Source organism: Glossina fuscipes, unplaced genomic scaffold (assembly GCF_014805625.2).
Source record: "Glossina fuscipes isolate IAEA_lab_2018 unplaced genomic scaffold, Yale_Gfus_2 60, whole genome shotgun sequence".
NCBI lineage: Eukaryota > Metazoa > Arthropoda > Insecta > Diptera > Glossinidae > Glossina > Glossina fuscipes.
The window spans coordinates 7041625-7066440 of NW_023998432.1; the positions used below are offsets into that span (position 1 = coordinate 7041625).

General features: G+C 33.8%; 1 protein-coding gene and 1 long non-coding RNA gene across 4 annotated transcripts in view; one reads left to right on the forward strand and one right to left on the reverse strand.

Moving 5' to 3' along the window:
• The window catches only part of LOC119637524, a 14895-nt gene extending 2846 nt beyond the window's left edge, over positions 1-12049 (forward strand). Inside the window, exon 3 of one of the 2 annotated variants that reach the window (XR_005247269.1) lies at positions 11301-12049. This is a non-coding gene — a long non-coding RNA (uncharacterized LOC119637524). Of the gene's footprint in view, positions 1-676; positions 2615-11300 lie in introns of those variants that run through there. The other variant, XR_005247268.1, reaches the window with a different exon arrangement.
• On the reverse strand, positions 4990-14530 carry LOC119637523 (monocyte to macrophage differentiation factor). Of its 2 annotated transcripts, none has more exons than XM_038033585.1 (7): positions 14097-14530; positions 13907-14002; positions 13745-13840; positions 8360-8570; positions 8105-8295; positions 7882-8041; positions 4990-7801 (listed from the first exon to the last, which is right to left on the reverse strand). In XM_038033585.1, exons 4-7 carry the CDS (start codon positions 8567-8569, stop codon positions 7517-7519), a joined length of 846 nt encoding a protein of 281 aa, XP_037889513.1. In that variant the 5' UTR covers position 8570; positions 13745-13840; positions 13907-14002; positions 14097-14530; the 3' UTR covers positions 4990-7516. The 2 variants fall into 2 exon arrangements, with proteins under 2 accessions (XP_037889513.1, XP_037889512.1); XM_038033584.1 differs by having other exon boundaries at positions 4992-7801; positions 7882-8050; positions 14097-14529.
• Positions 14531-24816: the final 10286 nt, after the last annotated feature.

Sequence of the window (24816 nt, forward strand, 5' to 3'; positions counted from 1 at the left end):
GAGATTGTACATTTCGTTCTAGAAAATGACTAGATTTGGAATTTCCGTAACAACACGTTTACCTTGTCTCTCATACCTACTATCAGATAGACAGTATTTAAATTTAAAGAACAAAACTAGATACATCTGAATTCAAGGGAAAAAAAGGTTAAGAGGAGAATGAAGGAGAAAAAAGAACAAGCATAAGTAAGGAAGTATTCATACCTATTAATAACCACACAAAAGGTTTGAAAGTAGTTTCCAATTCAAAAACAAAAAAAAAATAATAGAAACTCAAGTAGCTAATTTTGTTCTTTTTTCTCATCTTTAACTACTTTAACTTTCCCTAACCATCGTGAAACGAGTAAATTTAATGTTATTATTTAATTAAATTATTTAATAGTATTACACCTATATATACACTCCTGCCTCTACAGCTTAAGGTACTCGTAAGATAATAAGGAAAATAGCAAAAAATAAGAAGAACAAAAATATATATAAGACTTGTTCCCTCAATAACTTACGATCTATATGCAAAATATCTTTTTGAAATTTTGAAATTTATTACAAATAACAACCATACAAATGTATTGGCAACTAACCCCCTTAGAAATTTGTACGGGTCAGAGAAAGGAAATAAAGTAATCAATACTCAAATCGCCCAGGAAAGTTATTCATCGTGTATTCCCCTTATTAGTAACACCCCTAACGTTGACGTCATGAAGTCCACGTTGCGCTTAACCTGGGTTAACTTCTTGCGTAGGGACGAGCTTCAAGCCTGCTTAGGGGAATTCGACCTCGACATTGCGGGTACTGTGCAAGAGATGAGGAGGCGCTGGGCCCAATTCATAAACCAGGATCACAGGCCCGACGTCGTTCCACGTCTGTTAGAAATACAAACAGAACTTGAGGCCCTCACCAGATAACGATCGCTCTCTCCAGCATCTTATGCGAGAAATGTAGCCGACGAGGTACCAACGAACGAGAAGGGATTCCCACCCATCGATGCACGCATCAGTAACGACACTGGGGCCGAACAGCAAAATAGCACCGGTAGTACCAACACAAATCAGTACTCAAAAATATAATAATCATAACAATAACGTAACAATAATTACAATGAACTCAAGAACAAGAACAACGACAATAACTACCAGCCCAACTAATAGGGTGCTGCCCATGCAGCAAAGACGATATGCACAGCAAAATGCCAGCTTAAACGGCTGCTTATCAGTTGGAACAGGCAAACCCTTCAGCAAAAGCAACTTTGACCTCAACAACAAACAACACCTCAGGTCAAAGGTCTTTCATTATGGAGCGAACATGTCCATAAGGTCATGAAAGATCGTGCATTGGAGGAAGTCTATAGGTAGACGAGGAGCTGTATATGATGTGAGAATGGGCAGCCGAACGGTCCAGCCGCCGACGTACCCGCAGGCGCGGAGAAGCACCCACCATGCCGTAGTCTTTTCGCCAACTGGCCACCCCGCGGAAGGAGTAGCATCAATCACTCCCCCGAAGAACGGAGGATCTGTGAGGAACCAAAGTCATCCCTCGTTTTGGCCTCACAGGTTCTCCGCCGATCAGGTGGAGGTGTTAGAGTCAAGTAAGGCTTAAGTTAAGTTTAGGTTACTTTAAAGTTAAGTTTAGACTAGCAGCGGTTTAGGATTACGCAAAAAGAAATTAGAGCAAAGAGAGAGAATAGTTAGTTACGAAGAATTAGTTTTTAAGCCGAAGTTTAGTTAAGTTAGGTTGGTAAGTTAGAAGGAGTTGGCCACGGGAATTGCGAAAGAGTAGACGTGTAATTAAACTAATGGTGGTGCTAGGCCTTTAGATTAAGAACAGTGCATTTATCGATACAGGAAAAATTAAGAAATATAAAGAAATAATGTTGAAATAAACTTGCTCTAGAAAAGTGAAACTTGCGGAGAAAGGAAAACATGTGAATATAAAAGAACGTGAAAGAAATCCTGAACTATAATTTTCTTTTCTAAGAACCACTTTAAAGAAATTTTTTGTGAAATACAACCTGAAGTCGCTGAGCTAGCCCAGCAATAGATTAATGGGCAAATCAGTCCCTCACAACACGTATAATTCTATCAAATATTTAAGTACAAAATTGGAATAATTCAATAAACCTATTCCTATACTGATCGAGTCTCCAGCTATTGTTCAGCAGTTGGTAATTCTAAATCTACTATTTTCATTTCGTGCGGTGCATCACCGCTTTGGTTTGCATTGTCTAAAGACGTAAAAATATATACAAGCTGCTTTTTAAGCGTTCGCGGGCTTATATATTTTTACCTAAGTTACGCATGTCCTATCAATTTAGGGATGGAATACTCTCAGAGTATCCTCTTGGAGCACACCACTACAGAATGTGTAATATATCCTTATCCTAACGTCCCGTGAACTAAGAGATTTACTCACTTCCTTTTGCCTATGCAATTTGTTCGTACTATGAAGTTCCTATTTGTTGTGGCACCGTAATTTAACTTATCAGACAACATCACCAAAAAAAAAGAAACACCTACATGCGTTGATTTGCTTATCCTTCATCCAGACTATCTTTAATTATCATGACTTACAATTAAATTAAAATGTCCACTACCTAATTTCACTATCATCATTTATATTCATTCATCACTTATTATTATATTATAATTTATATTTGTATTTAAGATATTTGTTTTATTTTGAACCAATCCGCGCACACGTCTGCACATGTCGGCAGCGAAAAGGAGAAGCACGACTAACGTAAATATCACTCTGTAAGTCATGTCGATTAGTACCCTTATCCTGATTGGCGTTGTCAATCTATCTTTCGATCTGATTTAATATCATCTGTTTCGAATGAGATCCCTAACTGCCAAACTTTTTTCATGGTCATAATTAAAGGTATTTACTCTATACTCAGGAAAACGTACTACAAACAATCTAATCTAAAGTTTAGGCCCAAACCGCGCTCCGTCTTTGGTCGTCACAATTATGCCTTTCACGTAACTTTCACAAAAAAAAAAGAACATCTGCAATGAGAATAACAACAAACTGGAATTTTAACCCACTTTTAAAGCAACTTCATTTTACGCTTTAGGTAAGTAGGTAATTGAAAAACATTCTCTTACTGCATGGGAATACTTGTTAATCTGTCCAAATAAAAACTAATTTCGAATTTTAATACTATCTGATACTAAACTAAACGAAGTTATCACAAGAATGGAAATTTTTTATAAGTACATAGCTTCAACCATGTTTCACAAAATCTCTCATTTTTCATAATTCAATAATTAAAAATATTGATTTTGGGGTGATTTCCATTTTTCAATCTGAGCCATATGTGCTAATTTCTATCTTTCTACTTCAATACTAACAAAAGACGGGAAGCAAGACCCACGGATGCCGACGATTAAGTTAACTCAGAATTTACAGCTAATGAGAATATATAACTTTTAAAGGTGGAAGTTTAATAGTGACAATTAAGCCGTTAAAAGAAATTTAATTAAACAGTTTAGCAATTTTTTTTTACTACGGAATCGACTTTTTTTCACTAATCTCCACGTGCATAATTTCATGCATTTTTTATTGATTTTTGCTTCTATAAGGAAAACTAGAGATGAAAACTTTGCAATTTAATATTGCATAATCAACACCGCTCAAAAAATATCCCAAGGTATATAAAGGAAGCTTTTTGAGTAATATCGATCCGTTAGAATAACGAAAATACCGAATCGAATAGGACCCATTTTAGATACAATAGCATTTCTGTATATGATAGCATTTTAAATTTCTTTTTCTTCCTTGGTAATTTCAACTTTAATACATACCAAGGTTTATATAAGGCCTCCCAAAATTTGCGCAAGATATCAATTTGGCGCCATTTGTGCAGTAATGTGTTGACAAATCCAAAGAAAAAAAACAGTTTCCAGGTGAGCGTTAGTAAAAACTGAGCATTACGCGAAAAAGCAACAAGGTTTCATTATTCATTGATATATTGATATATTCATATATAATGGAAAATAAGTTTGGCGATCACAGTTGGGCCTTATTTGGACCATCATTGGACCATATTTCTTCTAAAATAAGAATGGTCAAGTAATGGCTAATGTGTAGTAGTGGTCAATATCGCACTATGATAACCCAATTCTCTGCGTAAATTAAACAACATTGATTGGAACGATATGTGGTTTTATAAAGACCTGCCACTTGCCATACATTCCGTTAAACAATTCAATTACTGAATGAGGCATATCCTGCTGGTATACTCTCGTTTCATTGATCACAATTCGCCCCATAGATCATGTGATTTAATACCACTGGACTTATTTTTATGGGGTTATTTGAAGTCAACGGTCTATATCAAAAAACCCACAACCGCCAGTATTTTAAAGGAGGAGACTCAGCGCTGCGTCAACGAAACTCACCTCCATTTATACGAAATGGTAGCTCATGGTAGATTTCGATGAAGAAGTGCGCATGCGTCAGCAAAGTCATGAAGGCCAATTGCCTGATATACTATTCCACCCATAATCCTATCCTATGCACATTGATTCTATAAATAAATTACAATTATAACAAATGTCTTTTTCTTCCCTGTTTCAAATTTTGAGCCACGCTTTATATACCTATTTTTACGAAAACATGTACAGTGAGTCTCATTTTGGGTTTTTTCGCTCTACAAAAAATACACGCTTGTTAAAGCTAGTCCATTGTCCAAACGTAAAAATGTATTTTATTATTTTGTACTACTAAGGTATACACATTAAAAAAAAACCAAGCAAAATGTTATTCCAGTAAACAAGAGAATTAAATAACTTCAAAAACATAGCTATTAATGTTAGGTTTTTTTTTCATATGCGAAGAAAAAGCAGCATCATATTAAAAATTAATATTTGGTAGAGTATCCATTTTGACATATTTTGTATAATTTTTCTTACGTGAAAAAAAGGGATCTGACGACTTTCCTCTTATAATCTGGTTTTTAGAACTGAATGCATCGAGTGTTTTCGCACATGGCGGTCCAATTCATCACATATTTTGCGTAGGGTTTATGCCTGGTGATTTTTTAAAGAGGATGGAGGACTTTGGGGTAGTTGTGTAGGATCCATTATTGACTTATGCTTGAGATCGTTATCTTGGTGATATTTGAATATTTCCAAAACAGCAAATTTATCCGCGCTTTCTTTCAAATTTTGCTTCAATATCGTTAGATAACCCCCCCTGTTTAGAATATCGCCCCTAAACACCAATTTTCCAACTCCATTGACTTCAATGTCTACACAAATTATGCCATAGCCATTGGCATATGCAATATAAAACTGCGTATTTTTAGTGCAAATCAAGATGGTTTTCGCAAGTGAACAATGGACACTGTCTATCGATTTACACATAGACCGAAAACAATTATTACAATGAAATGTTTTTTTAATTGATGGTTATATTTAGAGAGAAATATTGCAGTATCACATGTTTGTAAAAATTTTACGTACAACAGAAAAAACAAAACAATAATAGAAAAACCCTTGTTTTGGGTTAATATATCTACTTTTTATGTTTTTCTGTAAAAAGACATAAGAAAATGAAGTAGCAGATACGTGTCTTAATGATAGGGGTGAAGAATTTACATATTTGGTTACTTATGATATATGGTCGGCTAAAAAAAGTTTTTTTTTTAATTAGTTTTTCTAGATTGTCTTTATGAAACAAAACCAGTGTATAGTATTTGCTGCCAAATAATAAAGATGCGCAAAAATTATAAGAACCCATCAAAATCTCGGAATCAATAATATTTTCATTATCTTAACGAATTGTCATTTCACCTTTTAAATATCACCTAAAAAAATAAAACATGAACTTATTAAACAACTTTCTTTACCAAATGAAGAAAACAGGGAAATGCATTTTTCTCCTTTTTTTTAAGTGCATTTGACAATTTTAAAAATGAAGAATTCTGCTTAGATGGTCCTACCTGTTCTATGTAAGTAAACATATATAACGAATACTTATTTTAAATTACACTTTCACTTTATGTAGACAATAGTTTGTTGACTTGCTCCGTTGTTGTATTACATTTTAATTATTTTATGTCTCAAATGCTATTCATTTTAAGTACATATGTCGCTTGACCTACTTGCGTTACAATGTGAAGGCACATACTAGTGACAATATATACTCTTCCGCCTTGAGGACTGCTTTCTTAAATATTTTTATATTATATAACAGTGCTATATATACGTATTTCTTTGATTAGTCATATTCTATTGCTTCTTACCGGAACTCTCAGGAATTAGGAATGGAAATTTAGCAAAACTTTATAAGTACTTACTTACACTACAAATTATAATTATATACTACTTCTGATTTTTGGAGTTGTTTAATAATTTTTAACGAATCTTTGAGCCGATTTCTCAATATTTCAAGCTTGCACGTTGACTTTGATGGATCCTAAGTGCAAAAACTTTAGTTCTCGTTTTGTTGATTCAATGCAACGTTGCGTAATTTAATAAAACGAAAAAAGTAACTACAAACACGAACTGGTTTTAACAATTGGACTGATTTTAACAATTTCGGGATTTGGTTCCTCGAGAGTCATGGAAAAAAGTTTACAACAATTTTAGTTGAGAGAAGCTTTATAGAATAACATGGCTAAATCAATTCCACTGGTGAAGAATGTACTTATAAGGTGTGGGTTTCCGGTAATATTTATGATATAGATCTTGAAATATATTACGTTTGTGCGTCACTCCGTAGCGGTTGAATTTATTTTTTCACTCTCATCGAGATCCCTGAGATATATGAAGTTTTATTAGAATTTTTCCATAAAAGCGCGAGACACGCCGCAAGCCCACTGCGCAGCTTGCAGTGAAAGTGTCCGAAAGATTGTATATAGATTAAAGCACGACTTTCACTCGTTCAGATAGGGAGTAGAAAAATAATTGCAATATTGACTAACTGGCTGTACCAAAACTTTTCTTACAATAAGCCAAATGAAAGCTTGTAACTGATCAGAAGCGCCCAAAATTAGCGAAAAACCTATCAAAGGTTGGTTAAAGACTTTAGCGACTTCTACTGAAGGAGCGTAACGACGTACTTAGGCAAATGGTTGCAAGTAATTAAATACAGTGAAATATATTTAGTTGAACAAGATCGCTTGTTTTGCTAAATATTGTGAAAAACTTTACCTTCACCTAGGATTACTTATGTTATGGTTCATTTTTTGAGAGCGCGGTTAGCGTAAAGGTAGGAAACATAACATTATTTTAGGTTTTATAATATATAAAAGTATAAACTGCGTAATATATTTACTCTGTATATATACAAACAAATTGCCCTACGTAAACTTAAGATGTAAGCACACATTTCATTATATAACGAAAACGACTTCTACACACAACGTTAACTAGTAGACATGATATTTTCTGATTTAAGGCTACTTTTGAAATTTTGGAAACGTTTAATCGAGTCTCTCCTGACTTAAGAGAAAGAGAATAAGCTAGCATGTAGGAAATAAATTAATGTTTTCTTTTTAACGCTAATAGCATTAGTTACTGGGTGTAGTGTTCTCCAAAGGATACAAATACGTAAGGATGGCATAATAGTGACAAGTAGCAGCAAATACCACAAATAAATGCCAAATTGCATGGGCCATTGGGATGATGCCATCTGACTTGAAAAAATAAACTCCGACAATATACAGAAAACCGCCAAATTTAAGCTCGGTCATGCCATGAAACTGGTGGCCTGCAGAAAGAACCGCTACTGCTGGTCCGAGACCCATAATTACATAAAAGCATGTCTCTAAACATTTAAAACGTTCATGAAACAACTGTAATCAAAAACAGTTTTAAGTTTTTTATATTTTTAACCAAAATTTGCCAGCAAAAAAAGCTGAGCAATACATTTTACCTGCTGATACGTTATTCCAATTGCAGCCATTACCCATATCATCCATTCCATACAAACTAAAAGGCTCAAATGACGAGGATTTTGAAGTTGTAACCATGGGAAATATGAACCAGCAATGAATATGTAAATCATAGCTCGATCACAGCGATGCAAAATATTTCTAATGCCACTAAAATTACTGACTATTTTTTTCTTTTCGAATATTTGATGTTCAATAACTTACTTGTGGTTTGTACAAAAACAAGAGCAATGGAAGAATGTGGATATTATAAACAACATTGTTAGAGCACCCCCATACACCCAACATACAAGGTACTGACTCGAATTTTTTGATCGCTCGAATAGCTTATTAGCGCATACAATTGCCGGTATTATCCAGATGCCATGAGTAATAATATTAGCCAACTGTTCGATCTAAGTGCAATAAAAGCTGCAAACATTCACATAAATTTTCATTTGCTAAAATATGTTTTCTGACCTTTGTGGGTTGATAAGCACAATCTGGCGTAGCCTTGTCGTTTTTCCATCGAACGTTTCGCAAATGAAGTTTAAAAGTTATATTAGATTTAAACCATGATCTCCAGAGTTTAGTCAGCAGATTGTTCAAAAATGAGTACTTATTATGTACTTCTTGAACGATTTTATTCATTTTGTTTGTAATTCGCCTTTCTTTTTGAATCCTTGACATCCTATCGCAGCAAAACCGTATAAACGATTAGGTAATTATATATTATTTTAGGAAATCAATTACGTTCGATATTACATAACAATATTGATGAAAATAGATCGATGTCCTTTAAAGCTTAATTTTTATATTCTTTCTTTCCTGCTTTCATTGTGTAAATAAATCATTCCTAAGTCATATATAGAAATTTTCTTCCCACTTCCTAAAAATACAAATTAGTGTCCTTATACACAAACTAACATAAAGTACATAGCTTAGTTTTTATACGCACAAATCACGCATACAATTAGATGTTAGCTTCTAATACGGACACCTTACATCAGTATATGTGAAACATTTTCTTTAAATGCTTTCACAGAGAAATACTTCATATTCCTGGACTGCTTATAAAAAGAAAATTTTGCATACGGGATTTGAGCTGATCGTTACACATTGAAAAAACTTGTTACATTTAAAAACCGAATTTGTCTAACCGACGTACGAGACAGGAATTCCCCTAGAATAGACAACCGTTTGAAAATCTTCTTCTGCTCGTACGAGGCAGCAAATCAATAATAGATGTTGAGTTGAGTAAAAAATGTTCTGGCTTCTTTTCAGTTGTCGAATATATCTTTTTGAAAATCTCTTCGAAAATTAATGAACTACACTAAAAGATGAAGTCCCCAACGCGATAATCAAAACGAAATAAATTCATTGCATCAAAATTTGAACACCATCAAATTGTTTTAATACGTAGACCTTAGGTATCTTCATCTTTTAATGGTAATATAGAAGCCTTGGAAGAAATATTCTGTACATTGCACTGAATAGTGAAGTATGTAGTATCTAATACATGCACAATTTGTTTAAAAAAAAAAAACCAACCCGTATACTCGGGAATAGCGACGTACCGGCTCCTTTAATACAAGAGTGAAAGCAGCTTTATTTTTTACTAACACGTGGATCTTATGAACGGAAAATTGTAGAACAAAACCGTAGAATTTATTTTTAAGAGGATGACTATCTTACGGAACTTTACCATATAGCATTTTAACCTTCGCAATAATGAAAAACAAGTCAACAAGTTGTCTGGTTCTGATTTTGCCATTGCAAGGATAGATTCCGAAGATAATTGAGGAATTTAAAATTCTCCTTTAACCGCTGAAACTACAAACAAATATATAAGACATAACTTGGTAACTAGAAATATTTCAAATGAATGGTCCTTGGTTTCGATGTTAGAATTTATACAACAAAACAGAACTGAAAAATAGGTAGTTATTAATATATATAGATAATGGAGAGGATGGTTTTTTCAGTGTAATGACAGTTTAAAGCAATAACCTAGCAGTAGCAGTTGCAAGCCTACTGCCTACGTAAACAACTGAAGTCAACGTGGGAAGAATTACTTGGTAATAAGCAATGATTAGATAGAAACTAAAGAATAAAATATTTTCTGAAAAATTTTACATTAAAATAACCATGTGTTCTTCAGTAGGCCACTTCTTGATTTGAGAACCCATTGTACATGTTGCTGAGAAGGTTACACCTTTTTGGAAGACTAACCTCAGCCTTTGGTTTACTCATATGGAGAGTCAACTTTTTACAGCTGGAATTACTTTGAATATCACCAAATATCATACACTTTTCGGTTCTATTGAACGTGTCAACTATCTTCCGGAAAAGTGTCAAATGATCTGTCGAAAACTTTGTGGTTGCGTCAACGATTAAAGCAATTTTGACAGTCAGCTCAGACAGCTTAGACCCACTCGTGATTATGGCAGACAAGATTAATGACCAATTAGGTTGTTCTTCTGTAAACACACTGATGTCGACAAATTCGAATGAAATGGTTTCCAACAACCAGGCCATAATCACTAAGTTGTCTAAATGTATCGACGGAAGTAAGTTCCAATATCGAATGCGAAATAAAAACAGAAGCCGCAGCGGCAAAAAAAATCACCTACGTCATCTGAACAATTGTGTTGGTTTCATTTCATGTTTGGAATTAGGGTTAACAAATGCGTTGAACCAATCAAATATCAATGTCAAAAGAAAACGCCTTATCGGTAGGATAACGAAGCTAAGCGTGTCAATGTACAACAATATTAGATTCAAAAGAATTATAACCAAATCCAGATCGTGTAAAAATAATTACAAAATATGAACTTCTAGGACACATACATGGTCTTAGGAAATTTTTTGATCTTATTAATTTTCATCCCGAGACAGTTGTTTTCATTGATTTAGAAAATGTCAAAAAAAAAGTAAAGAAATTAAATTTGGTCGGGGCAGAAACTTTTATACTCATCACCGTTGTCCTAAAAAAGACAAAAGAAGTAAAAGAACAAAATTTTTATAGAGAGTAATATCAAGTGGGCGCAGCTGATTTTTTCTATTTTCAAAATATCAGCTTTTGTGGTCGTTGTAGATGTGTATTTGGAAACGTTTAGCGCACACAGACAGATGGACAGATAAACAGATGATTAAAGTAAATTGAAAATTGGAAACTGGCCAAGAATTTGTATAGTTTATGGAGTTTTCGAAGCTTGTTTCTGCGCGTTGTAAAAATATTGAAAAAACAATTAACTTTTCACATACTCTAATATTGAGTAGGCGTGGTCAATTAGTTTCATTTTTGTACGCTACAGCATGGCCCATAGAATATGCGTTCAAATTTTTGTACGTTTAGTTGCTATAGTTTAATATAGAATAATGAGCAAAAAACCAATTTTTGATTTCTTTTGAAAAACAGGTGTTCTAAGCTTACGCGGAGCTGGGAATGTGTCCTTCAAACGATTCTAATGTTTCTGCCAAATTTGAAGTCGATAACTTCATTTTTGTGACCAGAAGAATGTTTAAAACAGACATTATACAGACGGGCCAATGGCAAAGTGTATATACTCCTCATTCTTCAGTGATGGGTATAAAAAACGATAAACCAAAAATTCTTCGGACAGATGAAGTAATAAACGCATCCGATTGTTTTAAAAAACAACCCCAACGCCTCACTTCTAAACTACGCGATCAAAGGATTACCTCCATCATTTTGGATTGACACTGCCAGATTTTGGTATGAAAGCAGTTTTTCAACCGCACTTTAATGAGTGTTGGGTAACGCTCTGTTTTTTCTCAAAACTGAAATACAAGGCGGCTATTGCAATTAGAAAATTTACTTGAATCCCCATCATACATCCTTGCTTTGAAGAAAATCAGATTACCTAATTGAAATTTAGAACTTCTTTCTGATTACTCTACGTCTGTAATACATCTATACGTGACAAAAATTTCGCAAAGTAATGTTTGATATTATAAATAACATTGTAATTCAAAATCTTCATTCAAAATGATTATTGAACGGTCCATGTTGCCATCAATTTTTGCATATCCTGTCTGAAATCAATAATTGGTAAACGTGCCAAAACGCCAATCGATAACATTTTAAACATATAAGCATGATTATCATTGATCCCTTATCTTCCCCAAAAATTACAGAGATTGTTTTACATGTATTCACAGATTCAAATTACAGCCAATCAAGGCAGACAATTTACATCCTCTCTATTTTGAGAATTCGCCAAAACTCCTCCATACAATATCGTATCATCGTTAAAGTAACACTCAAATTGAAAGATAAAATGGAACTTTGGAAAATGTTATTAAATGTCACAGTGATACAAAGTGGATAGATATTTCGCCGTTAGCACCGCTTGGAGGTCGCAGTTCAGTAAACGCTGATGCTGGTTACGTACCTGCTGAATTAGTCTATGGTGCAACTTTACAACGCGCTGGTCAATTCGTAATTCAAAAGACTTGGGCAAATACTGGTTGAGTAAAACATTTTGAGAGAATATCCAAAATATGCAAGCTTGCAGAATAACTCAACACGTTCCCGTGTTTTTAAAGAACGATTCCGTATTAAAACCTTTATAATAGAATTATACTGGACCTTACAATGCCAATAAACGAACTGATAAAACGTTTACTAAGGATACTACTAAGGATAGATACATTTTGTCAAAAGATAATTTCAAAGACGCTGTAAAAAATATATGTATTTATCTTCAGCACCAAGTTGTGAATCAATTTAAACATGTCCTTCTATTCGTCTTGATAATTTGTGTGGTAAACTAGGAACATGTACATTTTCGAACAGAAAAAAAAATCACTTTCTTGCTCATTGCGCACACCCTGCAATCGATAAAACAGTAAAAGTTTGTACGTATATTCTGTGAAAACAAAATAACGACGACATCCATCTAATATCATAGAGTTATGATAGAGTTTTATATATATATATATAATATTTACATGTACAAAATTATGGATGTAAAGACTCTAACTCACCGGAATATAATTTTCTTACTTGTTGTGTCGTATAGCCAATGTTCTACCATGCACATACGTGTGTCGCATTTGATTGTGAGATCAAGATGATCAAAATTTGTGGGCAGGAGAAATATACCAATTTCTGACGTCATAATCCTGCACTCTATTTTTTCTTTATGTCATTGTTTCAGTAGCAAAAACGAAATTCAGAGGAATACAAGAGAATGCAAAATATAAGGAGAAAACCTGGCTATAACAAGGTACCTACAATAAGCAATATGAAATGCACAAATATATTATTTGAAATTTCCTTACAATTTAGCAACTTATAACTAATATATAATATTTAGGAATTGTTGACGACTCGTTGGATCTATTTACTTGACCTTCGAAGTTAATCTAACAAGATCGTTAAAAATGAAAAAAATTGAGAATGCTTTTCGAAGTCTTCATCATGATTTCACCGGAACAATAGCAAGTAAAACCGGCTGAGTAAATATTTATATTTACGCTGATTGAAACTATTTACGTTTTATGCAGTCATTGATCCCTTTTAAGATTTCCAAACCAGTTTGAATTGACTGATCCCTGTCTACGTACACGCAGGTGTTCGACAAATTAAAGGTTGCCGTTTTTATACTAATTTTAATTGCATTTCTAATAAAAGAAAATAACTTAAAAAGTATCAAAGTTGAAATATTCGTGTGTCCTAAACAAACATACAGCGGTTGGAATCTGATTGGATTCAGAATTGAGTCAAACATTATTCGAATAACAAAATGTTCCTTTGATTACAAATGACATTGCAGTTCTGTTTCTGCAAACTAATAAAAGTAATTATTTCTTTCCTGTCAATTCTTTAATACCTACCGCCACTTGTATTTTAATTTGCGATTACCCACAAGACATCCGAATAATATAGACACTATGGATTATGCCTTAAATTTTAAAGCTTAATGTGTGGATCTAGAATAACAATGTTTTAATATACAAAAATAGATAAATTTTGCTAAAATAAATACATTACAATACCGTTTGAATCAACTCCCAATTTTTTTGTCTATACGTTCGTAGATGTGGATGCTGCTGATTTTTCTAGCTAGGCAACTATTCACATGTGAAACAAACCTAAATTTTTCAATAATCAAAATTGTATAAATTCAATGGTATCTTCGATATTTATGTTTTTTTATACACAAAGATTTATTGTGGAATGACTTACATTGAATGTTCTATTCGGGGTTTTTGCAAATGCTATCATTACAAAATTTTGTGCTAACATAAAGCATTATTTCATTTGCACAAATATTGTAACAAAGGTGGAGCTTGGAGCCAGTTAGATGTACGCATTTGTTGTGGAGCAGCAATACACATAAAGCGAGGTTTTTTCTTTTAGACTGGAAATATTTATAGGCATACTAAAACAAAGTAATTGTACATGTTGCGTAAAAGCAAAGCACAAAATGTACACCGTTTTTTATGTGACAGATATACGCAGATTTGCCGAAGAGTAGCCTATGAATGCGAATATTTTCACACAATTATTTTTATACAGTTTTATATACAGTTTTGCTAGTTTCTGGCATGTTAATCAACCACGTTTCTCTTGATTTATTAGGAATTTTTATTCAAGCCACATACTTGCTGTTGAACGATTAAGAGTTAAATTTCATTTTAATAAGGGCTGATATATATTTAATACGTATCTGTATCAGATATATATTTACATATGCATAATCGTAAATATACATACTTATACATATAGATACATCGAATAAACAATGTGAGACATTAGTAAGCCTTAAAGAAATAATTGAGATGGCATGTTAAGTAATTATGTTATCGATAATACCGCAATCGTAAATATCTATGGGAATTAACATAATGAAGCTTCACTTTGCTTTCGGTCTGGGAACAAAAGTTGAACATATGGAAATCGTTAAACATGAACACAATGAAGGCGCACGTCCTGAAAAATTGTTCAACGATTGTAACTGAAAATTAGCATACGTTTCCGGTTTTCAGGTGGTTAATCGCATATCTGAAAGTTAACTTTCGTTCGGGAACATGCCGATAAATGGTTTTTTTCTCGATCGCGTAAGACTTTCGTGTCATTTTCCTCGTTATCAAACATATGTAAATGAAAAAGCAGGCGAAAGGGAAATTTTGTTTACATTTGATTGTCATTGACAAAATCCGAAAAATAACAGCTGGTTCTCCTCTCGTACAAACCAACTGTTTATATACCTAATATATGCATATTTTTATTTTAATTATTAAATACGCTAATTAACGAAGTACAAATAATAAAAACTTCATAGTGAAAATGTTCGCTGCATTACTTCTTAATTGTTCTCCCAACCATAGAATCGATATACAAAAATATTCTTAAAAATGATTATTAATATTAGGCAACAATATACAATAGCTATAGTCTACTCCACAATTGGTTATGATATGGTTTCTCACTTTACTGAGAAAAAAGCCTTTTTGCATGAAGCTATAAGTTTGGGAGATATGGACTTTAATTTAGTGCTGATATAGACTCCAGGCGATTATTCTTAAAAATCAATTGAAAATTTATTATACTACCGAAAACGAAAATGAAGGTTAACTTTAATTTATATTTTAACTCCATCGGCTGTTTGTAAATTCTTATTACCACCGTTTTTATCACTCTACTTGGTGGTCTTTCTCACAAAATCAATCAAAGCCAGTTTGGCTAATAATTTTACTCCATGCAACTCTTTGGTATGACTTCTCAAGTTACACTGACAGCCAAGTTTTTTGTGAAATATCGCCCATTTTCATTCTTTGTGTACTTTCTATATGTGCTTGAAGAGATCGGCCCTTAGATTGAACGCTTGAGTACAAAATCAACTTTTATTTATTGTTTGCAGATGGGTTTTTAAGTATTCGAAGTTTGCAAATTCTTGTGGACAATATTGACACATATATTGCATCAGTTTTAGTATTCGACTGACCGTAAGTTTCTTATGACTTTCTCTAATCATCTACTTCTACAACCTTATAGTCTGCCGTTAATGATTTGGGAATCTCTTCATCTAGTTCCAGAAGATCAGACTAAAAACGCGATTTATGATACGTATATATGTCATATACGTATTTAATATGCTTACTTTACTGCTAATAAATATTTCTGTTAATTCTGAAATCGTTACATTCAAGTAATGCTCTCAGCTAACTTCCTCGCTAATTTCGCTTAATTTTACTTTGCAATGATACATTTACTTTGCAATCTTACATTTTATAGACAGACACGACATATTTTCTGCAAATTTTCCGAATTTAAATGTTTTTAATTAATATTTTATTTTCGGTTTGTTGGGATGAAACAAAGTAAGCCAATAGAGAAAGGGGTTTATTTACTTAACTTAAAGTTCTTGCTCGATACATTTTGTTGTTGTTTATTATTTTATTTTGACTCAGCTGTTTGCAAATAAAAAATTTTCTTCTTTTTCTGTTATTCAGCAAATTAACAACCGAAAATTCGCTGCGATGTATAAGGAAGGCCTAATGTGAACACTGAGCTCTTTGTTTGGGTCTTAGTAAAGTTGGGGTTAGATTTGTAATTTAATATTATTATTTATTTATTTTAGTTATTTGATTAAATTTTTTTATTATATTGCTTGTTTTACGTCCGCCACGTTATTTTTTATAACTTTTGTGAAAATACGCATATTACTCTTCCGTTCCGAAGGATACAACAGAAGAGCGAGGAGTAAATTCCGATGTGTAAAACGTAATGCGGTAAATGAGTGCAAAAATTATATGAAAGAATGGTGGATGTGAGAGCAAAAAAGTGTAAAAGAGAGTAGGTTCATAAATTGACTGTAAACGCTTATAAGTCTTGATGATATAATTTGAAAATGAAAAAATTGCGACGTAAGCTGTTAAATTTCCAGAAAGCAAAATGTCAAGACTGCTGTGGTCACGAAGACCGCTTATACTCAATTTGCAAAGTAGGGAATGGCGAATAGAAGTGGCAAAATTCGGACAGACAAATAGGATATGTGATCCGGAACTTGTAAGACTCCCCATGTACATAAAGGTTTATCTACTATGTTAATTTTGAATAGATGATCATTACATCTCGTTTGATTTAACATTAGTCTGACAAATTATGTCACGTCTAAGTCCGCAATTGATAAGCCAAGGGGCTTTATTTATTTTTGCAAATAAAGAGTATAAATGACGAACATCGCTGTTGCCAAGAAAGAGGTGAATGCTTTTTGTAGAGTGTGCTAAGAACTGTAACTGTGTATGATGGTCTGGAAAATGCCTTTTTATCTGCAGTGTTGTTGCTAGGAATGCCCATGTAACTGCGCACTCAGAGAAAATGAAAACAAAGTGTATCAGACTTGAGGCTATAAAATAAGGAACTGGTTTCTAATAAGTAGGGGTGAGATTTACACGAGATAAATTATTGTAAAGCGGATAACAAAGATTTACTGTCTGACACTATAAGGAATTTCTTTTGAACTTGAGTATTCGCTTGTGGATGGCTTCTAGCTCGCAACATCAGCCTTAGATCCATCAGAAAAGATGAATGAAAAATGTTTCCATTTTTTATTGACCAAGTTCGAGTGACGGTTGTGTACCTCGGTCGGAGTAATTGTGGATTTCCTCACTGGTAAAAAGTTAATTACTGATCGAAAATATTGAGCACCAAATTTAATTTTGTTTTTAGAATGTTGAGATTACTAGTTTTGTCAACAAAAATTTTAAAGAAAGAAGGGAGGAATTTAATGATACAAAGTTATAAATGAAAGCTAAGGCCGGATTATTCTCAAAAAAAAAAAAAATTCTTTTAGAGGCATAACATTTGCCATCAGTTCCAAGCTTAGTATGTGTGTAGAATTTATGCCACCAAGAACTAGGCGAAGGCATTTCCATTGGATTCTGCATAACCTCAGAAGGTCCTTCTTTGGGATGTCCAATTGGAATGAACAGGCGTATTTTAATTATGGTCTGATTAAGCTATTTGGAATTTATTTTGTTCTCAATTTACCGTTGTTTTCTTTTATAAACGCAACTTCTAGCCATCAATGCTAACTCAGAACAACCAAGAATAATACAAAACTAAACTCTTACCTTCATGTGATTAGCGTATGCAATATTGGTTTTATTTCTTTTTTTTTCGTAATCTTTGTTTTAAATACAATCCTGTTAAAAGTCGTGTTATTAATCTCGTTAGTAAATTAATTATTAGTTAGTACATTAAGTATGCGTAGAGCGAAAACTTTTGTCAACTTTTGTACTTGCGGTTGACGCTATATTTAATATTTGGTGATGGCGTGATCTATTAAAAAGAAAAAGATGGTCACGCAGAGGAATAGCGATGACCATGGTAATTGTTAAGGTCATTGTTTCGAAGAAATTGACTAATAAATCGAAAAGGGTAAGTAAATTAAGAGCTAAATAAGAGCTGGACACAATTAAGAAAACAGTGAGAACACAAGAAAAATGCCAGAACTTAAAGAAAACAAATTAAAAAGAAAACATTCACAAATAAATCTATTGTAATGTATGTTACTTAAATGAATAATATATATATATAAATTGATTTGAAGATTGTTATTATTGCATGTTAAATTACACTGAATTGCAATAGGTGCAGTAAGCTGTATGTGAGCTACAACTACAACTATTTGCACATATATTTATGAAAGCATACACACAACTGCATTTAAATTAACGTTATGTCAGAAGTGCACCGAAACTATCAATATATATGGATAATTTCTTCTATACATAACAAAGGTACTTAGTTCCATTCTTCGTTACGTAATCAACTTCATTATTAACTTCATCATCTCTAATATCAATGTCATCATCTGCAGTAACAAACAATCGGCATATAAGGTTCTTCATCGTATTTATTTTACATATTTAGCATATGAACCTAACATAATTTAAGTATTCATACATACTTATACGTTATACTTATAACTTATTAAATCCGTCCCCTTCTACTTAATGTAGAGATATTGATATTGATTTTTCTATTAAAAGTAATATGAATTAAAAAGAAAAGAAAAAAATATATATACATTTATGTAAAAATGTTGTAATTTTTTTTTTTTTTTGGGTGAAGAAAACAGGTTAGAGGATCGTTGGACCAACTTTGGGTCTCCCATTAAAAATCATAGGCCGAGACCATAGCTAGGGCAGTGCACCGAACGGCCAAGGGCTTATGATCTTCGGTAAATAGGTTTCATCGGCTCCGTTTGTTTCTATACGGATAAAGCACGGGTATTTCCTTTATAAGCAACCGCGTGGGGACTGTTCGTGGGACACAAGTCACCGTGACATTGTGCGAAAAGTTTGAAAAAATCACTTGCAACTTGGATTCGTACCGGCTGTAGGTGTGCCCTGTGCTCGTTGTGTACATGCTTTTTTTCCTTTTTATTTTTTATACATGAGTTATTATTTCCTTTTTTTTAGCTTTGCTTATATACCTTATATTTTTTTTTAGTAATAAATAGTAAAAGATTGGTTTCTAAGAGTCAATTGAATTCGACTGTTAATTTATTTTAGCTCATGTATAAACTAGAACAAAAAAGCTGGTGAAGCCATTGGAAGGCGGTATAGACCATTCCTAACAATTTTGTTCACTCAAAAGGTTCGATGCGTCGTAATAGAAAAAACTTCAGCAGAAAGCACGCCCGAGCCTTAATAAAGTCGGCGATAGATTTTGGTTATTGGTTTAAATTTATTAATTTTTCAATCTTCGTTGCTCTTGTGTTGGCGCGTTTTGACGTCTTCCACGTCTTTTCGTTTTTGTTATTCTTATATTCAGCAATTTCTATAATCAGTTTCAACATTTTTTTTGTTGATTTGTTGTTATTATTATTATTTATTTAGATTATTCTTCTCAAGGACAAAAAAGTTTTTATTTTTTGATATGTACGTGTTTTATTAGGCATACACATGTGTGCTAACTTTGATAAATTAGAAAGTGAATAGTGAAAGTCAAGAGTGTTATATTATGAACGAGAATGACAAAACAGTAAAGCAGTGTGCAATGGGATTTCGGGCTAGTTATTTGTAAAGTTAAGCAGATTCGCAGTTTCCTCACATTCTTGAGTGGTATATTTTAAGGAAAGAAAATATTGCTATAAAAATTGCTAAATTTCGAGATAGATTGGCTAATAGTTGTACTAAATGTGGACAGATCAAAAAATGGCTGCTGAATTGTAGTGGACTTGTATAGGAAGAACTGTTTAATATATTCATTTTGTTTGAGTGATCGTTTCTGCTGTGATCTATTAATGCAACAGCTGATATCATGACCTAAAATTAAATTATGGCCTAATGTGTATTTACGTAGCCAAACAATATATGTTTTGCGTTACGAATTAAATATGTTTGTTTATCAGATTTTACAGTATGGAAATTTTTAAGGCTCTGAGCGAAAATTTTGAAAAAGAAGTGAAGTTTGTGGAACGATGTCAGGTCGGGAATGAAAGATAAAGTCAGGTGATTCTCAATAGATGAATTCTTTTTAGTAACGATTTTGAGGATGGTTTTGATAAATAAAACTTCTCAGATAGTGGCATCACGTTTGCCATCTGCACCAAATTCAGTGTGCGTGTAAAGGTCATCACGCCTAGAGGTGACAGGGGACATTTCCACTGAAACCTATAAAGTCGCAAAAGCATCCAACAAAAACATGGTACTCTATCAAGAAGTTTTCGAGAAGCGAAAACAGAAGGATTGAGTTTTAACGGCAACGAATTCATCATAAAGTGGAAGTTGTACTAATTTGATAGCATGTGGGAAAAGTTGAGTATCTTATTTTCTTCACGAAGAATGTGCATGTTCGATGTCTAAATTTGCTTTGTGTTTATTTACAGCAAGCAGAAATTTAGCAGAAAGTTTATTTCAATCGGTAGGTGGGTGTGCGTTTTCTTTTTTTTGTTAAAGGAAGCAGTGGCGACATTAAAAAAGTGTCGAAAAGGCACTCGGAAGGGTTTCTCCGTTCAGAAAATTTGCACTGAAATTTAGTGAAGCTTTGGGCCAACATAAAAGCTCAGAATCCTATGCATTTGCTGATGATTTACAAGTTTTATTTGCGGGAAGTTTGATGATTTGGAAGGACATCAAGCCAAGGTTGAGTACCATTTGGAATGCGTTACCCTTTGAATGGGGTGAAAGTAATTGAACTGAACTGACCGAAAACATATGCGATGATATGTCGGCCCCCTAATATGCATTAATTTACATCTTACTCTAAGGGTAGGCGTAATCAATGTTAAAATTCTATCGACTATCGATTCTAATGACTATCGATAATAAGTTATGCTTTTTTTTTTTCATTTTTCTCTTTGTGGAAAAATTTTTGCAATTTAATTTCTTTATTGCGTTATACATTTTTAAAAGTTCTCAGACTTATTATAATCGATTGAACTTTCTGTGTGTTTATTGCGAAAAGTGTTCATCGCGGATATCGTACGTGTTTTCCTTTAAATACATTTAAAAAAAAAAAAAAAAAAAAAACATCTGACTTTTTATTCAGTAGTTTCCCAAACCTTTTGAAGTGAGTGGTTATTTCAAAAATAATAAGCAATAGACAACAATAAGGCATAATGGCCCCGGGGCCACCAGACAAAAACTCGAATAGATTTCATCTTCTAGGTGACACATCCCCCCAAAGAAAAAAAAGTAAAAATTCCGATTTTCCGGTGTTGCCGATCAGCGATATAATCCCTATTGATAAAAAATATATTGTTATTTCTTCAACCGATGCTCGAATAACAATTTCCCAAATTAGCCCTTTTGCTATAAAAAAAAGCTCTAGAGAGCATTACAACATACATCGACTCCATCTCGATTCTACGCGATGGGAATTTACTGGTCCTCGCTGGGAACCCGCGCGCAACCGAAAAACTCATAAAGGCCAAATCTTTAGCTAATCTATGTGCTATTTCAGCTAAACTACATGAGAAACTTAACTCGGTTCGAGGCGTAATTTATGCCCCTTGCTTAAAGCATGTGCCGGAAGATGAAATTGTTCGCGAAATGGGCATTCAAGGAGCGACTGAAGTATATAAATTAACCAAACTGAATGATGACAGAAAAACACGCTCTCCTACAGGAAGGATTATTTTAACTTTTGATCGCTATCGATTACCGCGAACAGTTGTGGCGTGGTATAAATGTAAAGTAGAACTATACATCCCAAATCCTATGAGGTGTAAAAATTGCCAACGCCTGGGTCATACGGCAAAAAGATGCACTAATGCTGCATCTTGTGCTAACTGTGGTCATCCTCCACATACTGAAAGCTGTACCCGTAGTTTCTGCATAAACTGCAATGATCAACACTCAGCGTTAGACAAACAATGCCGACGTTTTGTACAGATGCGTGAAATATTAAAAATCAAAACAGAAAATTACTGTAGCATGGACGAAGCGCGACGCACATACCGGGAAAGAAATCCATCTGTAGCCCATGGAATTGGCAAAAGTAATACCTATGCTGCTGTTGCCTCGCAAATCGAGCCTAGTAAGACTTTAACTGCAACTGCTTCCAATGAAAAACCTGTTCCACCATTAACCAAAAATTATATTGCGAAACCAGTTACATCACTTGCCAAAGATAATATTGAAAAAACCAAAGCCACTGCAAATATTGAAAAAATTAAAACAACAACACATATGCTAAAATCTAATATACCAAATTCTCCAGAATCTCCAGCTCTCAACTTTACTCAACAAATCACAAGTGGTAATGAATCCATTCTTTCATCCATTAATCAACCTTCAAAAACCAAAGCAACTGCAAATATTGAAAAAACTAAAACAACAATACATATGCTAAAATCTAATATACCAAATTCTCCAGAATCTCCAGCTATCAACTTTACTCAACAAATCACAAGTGGTAATGAACCCATTCTTTCATCCATTAATCAACCTTCAATTTCAAATTATTCACGTGGGCCAACCCGTTGCGCTTCAAATGCACCAAATCACCTAAATACAGATTATTCTGCTGGTAAGAATAAATCATTCACGAAAAATTCCTATAGCGACCTTCTCGACGGAGACGCTGACATGTCAACTTAACCCTCCCTCCACTCTGCGTACATGTCGTTACAATTAAATAAAGTTTTTAAAATTCTACAATGGAACATTAAGGGACTTATTAATAATTTTGATGAACTCCGTACACTCATAAGTGATTTTAATCCAACCTTTTTATCGCTTCAAGAAACCCATTGTAGAAGCTCTTTTAATCCTATTCCACCCAAATCATATACTGGATACTTCACGAATGCTGATCAAAACTCATATTCCAAACAAGGAGTAGGTGTTTTTATAAAATCAAGTATACCTCACAAACGCATAAATTTAAGCTCAAATATACAAGCCGTAGCGATACAAATAATGTTAAATATAAAATTTACAGTGCTTTCGCTCTATATTCCACCTTCGCAATCGTTTTCTCAGCAAGAACTCTACAGTTTATTCTCCGTACTTTCCCCCCCATTAATTATATGCGGCGATTTCAACAGCTGGAATACCATCTGGGGCTCAACAGTGAACAACACTCGCGGTACTGTTTTAGAAAAGGCCTTTTTTCAAAGCAACCTTTGCGTTTTAAATGATGGAAAACCAACGCACTTCTCAACTCATCATACTTTTTCACATATTGATTTAACATGTTGCTCTCCATCACTTCTTCCTTTGGTGTCCTGGTCTATTTCTGATGATCTACATAATAGTGATCACTTTCCAATCATAATCGATCTTAAACTTTCAACGTCCTCTGCTACTCCAGCAAAACAGGCCAAATTCCTCCTAGATAAAGCGGATTGGATCAATTACTCCAAACAGGTGGAGTCATTTTTGAACTCAAAACCATTTAACGGAAATTGCAACCATGATGCTGCTATTATGTCTAAAGCGATTCGCACGGCTGCTCATTTTTCTATTCCTCAATCCAACACCTCTTTTAAACGAGCTAGGGTTCCTTGGTGGAACAACACGCTTTCGTTTTTGAGGAAAAATAAAATGGATCTATGGCACCGCTTTAAGATATGTCCTGATCAAAATCACTTGTTATTATACAAAAAGGCCAATGCTCTATTCAGGAAGGAATTACGGAAATCAAAGGCACTTAGTTTCGAACTTTTCTCGAGACGAATTCACAGAAATACATCAATGAAAGTTGTCTGGAACAAAATCAACAGACTTAATGGGACTTCAAACCTGAACGAAATTTCTGCCATCTGCACTCCCAATTGAACTTTAACTGACGCAGATGAGATTTCTAATTACTTTGGAAAAGTGTGGTGCGAATACTCCTCTGACAGCAACTTCTCCAGTGCTTTCATTGATAATAAAAGGAGTCCAATATCTCCTCCAAATAATATCGATAGATGTGCCATGTTCCTGGAAAATTGCGTATCTACGTCAGAACTTGGAAGTTGTCTCTCCAATTTGAAGGGGAAGACACCTGGTCTAGACCGCATCTCATACCAAATGATCAGTGCTATGTCTAAGTCTAGTAAAAATAAATTACTGGACCTATATAATACGGTATTTATGACTGGCCATATACCCTACATGTGGAAACTGGCAACAGTTGTTCCAATTCCAAAGTCAAAAAATGTCTCCATCGCATCAGATTATCGCCGAATTTCTCTTTTACCTTGCCTCTCTAAGGTAGTAGAGAAGATTATGGTATCTAGATTATCTTGGTTTCTTGAATCCAAGAACCTGATAACAAAGCAACAAGTTGGTTTCAAGCGGGGTAGAGGGTGCATCGACGCTCTGTTACATATTGATTATTTCACAAGCAAAGCAATTTCCGAACGAAATCACGTAACAATTCTCTCAATTGATTTCGAAAAAGCATTTGATAGAGTTGGTCTTCATGTTATCTTAAGACTCTTGAAATCATGGAATGT